Here is a 7,422-nt window from a genome sequence, read left to right on the forward strand (position 1 = left end):
CGTACGCCGGCTGGCCCAACAAGAACACCGCCCGTTACTGGCTCACCTACCTGGGACCTGTGGGACTACTGGGACGAGCAGAGCGCCACGTACTACATGTCGTAAGTTCTACTACTAAACAAACAATAGAAAACCGCTCATCATTGATGGAACAGTGAAGGCAAAACTGTGCACCGTCTGTCAATGAGGGGCAGCAACTAATGTGCGTCTAGTCTGTCAATGCCAGTTGGGCTAACGTGACATTTCGAAACCGCGGCCCGGCCGGACTTACGTTCAAACTAGTTGAAGCTTTTAAAGATTTCTCGCCTCAGCCAGCTGTTGCAAACATACCAATTTCAGTTGCAGAATAAAAACGTCCTCTTTAGACTTAGCTTTAATGAAATTGCAGACAACGTTATACATGGCAAATTAAACCCAGGCAGCTTAGCTGATATTGGGTGCCAAAAACTACCAACACATAGTACTTAATTTACACTTCCGCACTTCATCGTGGGTGCAAGGGAAATTGTCAAAAATAAAACAACAGTGCTGTACATAGTGAACGTCCTCTTTCATTTGGTATCATATGCTTCAACCGTTAACATGATAATAATGTCCTCTGATAAACTTCACTTTGCCAATTTTCTAGACAGAACTGGGTGGTTCTGGACGTCTACTACAGCGAGCTGAACTACCAGGTCATCGAGCAGCAGCGAGAAATGACAGAGGGGGATCTTCTCAGTACGTTTGTCTCCGTTCTGTACACAAGTCATGGAGTATCTTTGACAACATATATCGTTAGTTCACCTTTATTCGAGGGGTAACCTATATCCGTTGTTTTTAAAAACTGGGTATTTAGGGATGTCAACTCAAACTGCCATATTTTGAAAATGTCGGGTCCACTGAAATATTTTGAAAATATTGCAATTTGAAACCACGGTATTTTAAAACAACGGATAAAGGTTTTCCCGCAGATAAAGGTGAACTAGCGTTACGCACAACGTTAACTGTTCATCTCACCCAACCATCGATCTGACACGAAAGTTTAACATTCGTGGCATCGTGTGTTATGTAACTAAGAGAGTTGGACTAGGAACCTAGAGATCCCGAGTTCGATACCCGCAGTGCCCTTGGGAAAGACTGCCTTTACACGACTGTCTTCACTTTCACCAGGTGTAAAAATTGGTACCTGACTTTGGTCGGGGAGGTAAAAAATACTACCTATACCTAATTGTCTGTACTTAATGTGTATGTGGCACTGTTAAATCCCCCTTCACACGAGAGCACGAATGAGCCGGAATGCTGTCGGAATGAATATTCTTTTCTATTCCTGGCAATGGACCATTCCTGGCTATTCGTAGTGTGTTCTAACTGCATTCCAGCTATTCGTGCCCGTTCGTTTGGCTAGCCCGAAAGCTTTTGACATGTTAAAAACTTTCGAGGTGCATTCGAAGTGGAGAAATATCGAATGGCATCCATAGTGTATTTTAACTATTCCTACTGCAGTCTGACCGCATTCTGCGGCATTCCAACATTATTCGAAACGTTCTTATCTCATTTGATGGAGAACAGAAACGGCAAGCCACTTCGAATCCTGCCCGAATGTGGCCAAAAGAATATCTCGAATGCAGTGAGAAATTTCTAGAATACACTACGAATTCCCAGGAATAGAAAAGACTTTTCATTCTGACGGCATTTTGGCTCATTCCTTCTCGTTTGAAAGACTTTAGTCCATTTGGAAGTCCCGCTCGGAATGGCCCCGAATGTGGCACGAATTTTGCAAATACTTTATTCTGACTGGTTCTGCTTGATTCCTGCTAATTCGGTTTCAGTGTGAAGGCCCTATAAAATAAGACAACTTGAGTGCAGTGCCACATTGTCCTCGTCTGTCAGAAAGCCAAAAAAAATCCGTTTCAAATAAAACACATAATGCAAGGAACTCAAATAAGAAACCAAGGCCAACATTGCAAACCAACCACCCAAGTCATTTCTTCGAATTCCGTATGTTGTTCTACTTTTAGCTTCACTCGTCTTTTCCGACAGGTAACATCGGAGGCCAGCTGGGCTTGTTTATCGGAGCCAGTGTCATCACTCTCTTCGAGTTCCTGGAATACCTGATCAAACGGTTCACATCCTGCTGCCGGAAAAAGTACATGAAGGATAAGGTAAGTGTCCCGCTGTTTATCTGTATAGATTTATACCTGCAGTAATAATAATCGATTCAGGAGTTGCACATAGAGACTTCCCGATACAAAACCTTTGCAGTGTAACTGTTTTTTTACTATCTCAGTCGCTAAGAATCACTATCGACTGAGATAGTTGAGAAGGTTATGTTTTCGGTCCTGCTATGGTGAAGTGGCTGTGAAGGTATTTGTACATACCTTATTAGAAGCCGTTGATTAATCTTCGTAATGTTTGGTAAGTGGGAAGATACTGGGGGAGACAAGGATGAAGTTTGATAATGGGCATACCATCTCCTTTGGTGCTGCGCGGAACCTGTATGTACGTTTTAGCACTATATCATCATCAATACTTAAAAGATATTTCACCTGGCTAAACTGGTATTTTGACCTTCCATTGTTTTCTCATTAATGAATTAAGAACGAATGGAGCCGTAACGAATATTGATAGATGGGCATGAAAAATGGCCATATGGATGACGTCATCAGGTTTTATTGCCCTTAGTATTATTATTTTTCTATGAGAAAATACAGCACTTTGGTACATACCATTACAATGAAACTACGTTTTTCATGATGAAAGCTGCAAACTCACGGTTGCGCAAATTGATATCTTCTGATGATCTGTAATAATTAGAAAATTATCGTTTGCATTCATTCTGATCATTTTCTAATAATAACATATTGATATTGATTCTAAAATAGTATGCTTAATTTTTTCACACGTCAGTATGATTAAAAGAATGGAGCCACCTTTTAAAGCAGGTAGGATGTAAAAATGACTATGCCATTTGCATTTACAGGTCTTGCCGGTGGATATCAAACCGCAACACGATACTAGTATCAAACAGAGGCACGATACTAGTATCAAACCGCGGCACGCTATGCATATTGACGGATATTGAAATCTTTGGCGACGCCTCCAGGGCGGAGGCATACTTTTGCTGATCACATCGGCTGATTACGTCCCTTAATAGAAATATCTTATGGTTCATACAGGAAGTAGGAAAGATTTGCTTGTGGTTGTCACATATTTCCCAATGTTTGACTCATAGAAATATAATTATGATATACAGCATCACATTAGGTGAGTCCAATGTAAGTACTTACTAGTACTTTTTAAAGTGCATTTGCTGGATATTGTTAACCATTGTGTATTAATATATATATAAGTAGTTGCTGTGGCCTTGAACTTACTAGGACATCACGTCCACGTTCCTGAACTTCACGTGTATACAAAGTCCATCTCATTTCAATGCCGGTCCTTGAAAATAACATACTCCATATCATTGTACTGTAACAGTAATGTACTTCAGAACTGGTGTAATGAACAGCTCCACTGTATTTTATGTGTTTTTTTATAATCAGTGATAAATAAATCATGTAATAACAAGGTTAAACATCCAACTTTTAAAAGCAAGGTAAAATCATAATATCAAACATATAGTTGATATCTTATTGTTCTTAGTCCATTGCAATCTACCCTTGAAATTTTACAATATAGTTTATATAATTATATATATATTTTTACAATATAGTTTATATAATCATAATGTTGCTTTATAATGCTAAAACATTTTACATGTGCAGTAGGGGGAAATGTCATATTTTCATGTAGGACAATGACAGGTTATTTTCAATACTATCTATTGTGAACAACTAGTAAATGTCATCTTGTCAACTAAAATAGATTTATTAGGAAATTTTTTGTATCCTGGTCACTAAAGATATTCAAAACATCACCCCTTCCAGTGACTTACAGCAACATTATCTCGAAGTGTAAAACTTGAAGGGAATAACAGAAATAACTGCCTGCCACCACGATTGTCATGTTACTATGGAGAAACACTGAGGCAGGACCAACCTTCATGCAACAACTCACGTACAGATATTCTAAAAACACGTCTAGGAACAGGAGACTTTAACCAAATTTAACGCCTTTTCCCGAAAATGGCTTCACAAGTCGGGCGTGATGTTGATGTTGGTGACTTTTCCCCTGGTTTATGGCAAAGAAAACATTTCAGATAAATAGTTACGGATGGCGTCAGGACCCAATATGGCTGGTTGTGTTTTCCTAGTTCTAGTCCATTGTCAAGACAAACTTAAAAAGAACATTGGGGATGTGAATGTCTGTTTTGCTGTTGGACTTTTTTTGTCAAAAAAAATGGTAGAAACAACAAAATGAATGTCATGAGGTATTAGTAATCTATGCTTTCATTGTATGCTATTCAGATGTACTTAGACAACTTTGGATGCTACGAATAAAGATCTCTTCCACATGTAAAGTTTGCTAGCATTCCTTTACAATTTGCATCTTAAATAAAACGTGATTTTGTAGATGTTATCTTTTAAATCGGGACACTCAGATGTAGATAATATGCTGCTTCACAAATTCTTTATTTCCTGAAAATATTACTTATTATAGGGTACAGGGAAACAATAAAATATAATGACAAAAGTTGATACAAAAATATGGATAAACATTACAAACACTGTACCAGCTCTTCATTTTTCAATAGTTAAACAGGGATGGCTACATCATGAGAATTCGCTATCTCTTTATGTCCATGATCATACAATCCACATGTACTAATACTAGACAGAAAAGTGGTTATTGTTTAGATTATTACAGGCACATAACTAACATTATATTCACTGAAAAATATTCTTTGCATTTTCCCAACATTTTCAATACAACGTTTAAGTTTCCACAACAAAAGAAATGAGACTAAGAAGCTATTAAGAGGCTCCATCATAAGTTTGGAATTCCACTTTTCCCATTTTGAAATGGGCTTATATTTTCAATATAAAAGCACTTGGTGAAAAGTCTTTACATATGATTGACAAGTATGATGTACAGTTGTGAAATATGATAATAACTTTCATGAATATTCATTTTGAAAATTTTCTTCCTGCAGGAAGCGTTTTTCCTGCAGGAATTCCTGCAGGAAAAACTTTTTCCTGCAGGAATTCCTGCAGAAATTTCCTGCAGGACAAAGGTAAATTCCTGCAGGAAGAATGTTTTCTGCAGGAATTTAATTCCTGCAGAAATGACCTTATAATTCATATCTAAAGCAATGACACTAAGGAGTTCTTATGAATTTGATTTTTTTCATTTGTTTTGAACTGTTAAACTGTGCCTATTGCATTATAGTTGTTTATCAGACCTGACTGTGAATATATAGTGAAATATATTCATATATAATAGAGAGCCTTGTGTCCGCAGGGCATGAACAAGATAAATCCGTTTTTTAATCCAAGTATGTTCCATGGATGAATGTGTTAAGAATTCATGAATCGCATTCTGAACTTGACAACTCTCTGGCAACTAGACTTCAAGGGCATGAAAAAGCCTGGCATGTCAGGGTGCCCTCCCCATAATTACATGTAGACTGCCTTCAATATATAAACATTCTTCAGTTGAAGTTTACAAGTCTACTTTTCCCATTTTGTCAAGTGCTAACATTTTCAATATAAAACTTTAAAGCACTCCCAGCCAAGAAGAATTTTTCTGGTAGGAATTCCCACACCGACCATAACAATGCCTGCATGAGAAGAGGCAACTAGAACTTGGTTTCAACAAATGTGTTCCCTTCTGGCACATAAGCTGTAATGTAACCATCAGCCATCATGCAATCCGCCTGAAACTGAAAGGGGGGTGCCCATGACAGCGGCTATTTTACACGAGGCTGGACGGTCATACATTTACCCAGGATCTATTGTATGTCCTTTTTACACGCAGAAAAAATTGTATGACCACAGACATACGACCTAGTTGTAGGCCTCTGTTGTATGTATGGCCCTTTCCTCATCCATAACTCCTGAGGTACATGCTGTAAGATTCATCAAAAGGCTCATGTATAGGTGTCATAATGACCTCTCCTCCCCTTTCCTGCCCATCTCTAAAGAAGCCATGATTATCTACTGGTGTAAACTAGCAAATACAATGCATGTACTAATTTGTAATTCAGGTCATTAGAGAAGTAAAAGACAGTCTCAATTGGGTGAGAAGTATAGTTAATGATCTCATACTAGTATATGCCTTCCAGACTACAAGGGAGTTTTTAAACAAGTTCTGAGCAAGGATGTTATAAGGAATTGACTGACCTGATCTTAATATTGCAGAGACCTCAGGATAGATAAGCTTTTATTTAGCATAAAAGTTTATCTGAGTTGGTACATTACATTACAAGGGAAAAACTGTTGTCTAACTCTGGTAAGTAAAATTCTCTCATCAGAAACTTTCCTTCTCAATCATAGTCAATGTGCTACTATTTGATAGTCCTGCATTTATTCTTGGCCTGTTGCAAATGCCAGTTATATATAGGAGGGTAGGAGGTGCGGAAGTGTGAATTATAGAGGCGGCTCTAGGGGTAGAAATTATACAGAATAAGGTTGCAAAAGACCAACAAAATAAAATAATGATTTCATCTTCGTATAGATAACTCACAAATTAAAGTTACACACAAAGTATGAGTCAGTTGGCCATGACATGTTTAACAGCCTATGTTGTGCTTACATGGCTGTGGTGTTTATATCAAATGAACTCCTCTGTTCGAATGCTCCTTCCATGCATGCATTGAAATACAATACCAACGTGGCCAAGGATGAAAGGTCCTTGGTCAGCAACCTGAGATTTGTTTGATCTCATTCTGGTCTTTTCAACCTCCTTGATCTGGTTGATCATCTTTTGACCATCATAAGATATTAACACTTGAGTATAAATGGGATGGAATGCCATGAAGTTGTTATGCTTCATTGGCAAGTTTGTTCCAGAGAATATTTCATAATCTAAAATTGGGCCTTATAACATTAGCCAGGAGCTTGCTTCCTCTAGTTGAAAATTCAAGTAAGTATGCGCTATTGTAATGCGGGTTCAAAGTAAGGTCAGCTATTGTTCTAAAGATATGCAAATGATGCTGGTGTTCAATTAACAATTGGCACGAATCCAGGTCCAAACATCCTGGCTACCTGTAACTTGCCCTAGAGGAGGCTCTACATGTAGGGTAATCTCCAAGCAGATCCTGCATGGCATAAGACAGCACATAAGCTGGGGAAGGAGTTTAGCCGGCAGAGGAGTAAATTGGCCACGCGTGGAGATTACTTGTAGGGATGTGTTGAAAAGGACAGTTCTCTGAGTGCTGTACAACAAGCTTAGATCATTATTACATACAGTTACTGTTTTCTGACTAACGCCGGGCCGGCCAGTTTGGTTTGAACTTTGATTGGTTTGGGAGAGGGGTGCCAGACTTAGATGATTATC

The 7,422-nt window shown here is 38.4% G+C and overlaps 1 protein-coding gene across 1 annotated transcript in view; it reads left to right on the forward strand.

The window, feature by feature from the left end:
• LOC118427198 (acid-sensing ion channel 1B-like) overlaps positions 1 to 4,887 on the forward strand; it is a 71,360-nt gene extending 66,473 nt beyond the window's left edge. Inside the window, exons 10-12 of the mRNA XM_035836835.1 lie at positions 629 to 720; positions 2,023 to 2,144; positions 2,963 to 4,887. Of these exons, the coding sequence (XP_035692728.1) occupies positions 629 to 720; positions 2,023 to 2,144; positions 2,963 to 3,064 (316 nt within the window). The 3' untranslated portion in view covers positions 3,065 to 4,887. The remainder of the gene's footprint in view (positions 1 to 628; positions 721 to 2,022; positions 2,145 to 2,962) is intronic.
• Positions 4,888 to 7,422: the final 2,535 nt, after the last annotated feature.

The sequence above is a fragment of the Branchiostoma floridae genome, chromosome 12, assembly GCF_000003815.2.
Source record: "Branchiostoma floridae strain S238N-H82 chromosome 12, Bfl_VNyyK, whole genome shotgun sequence".
NCBI lineage: Eukaryota > Metazoa > Chordata > Leptocardii > Amphioxiformes > Branchiostomatidae > Branchiostoma > Branchiostoma floridae.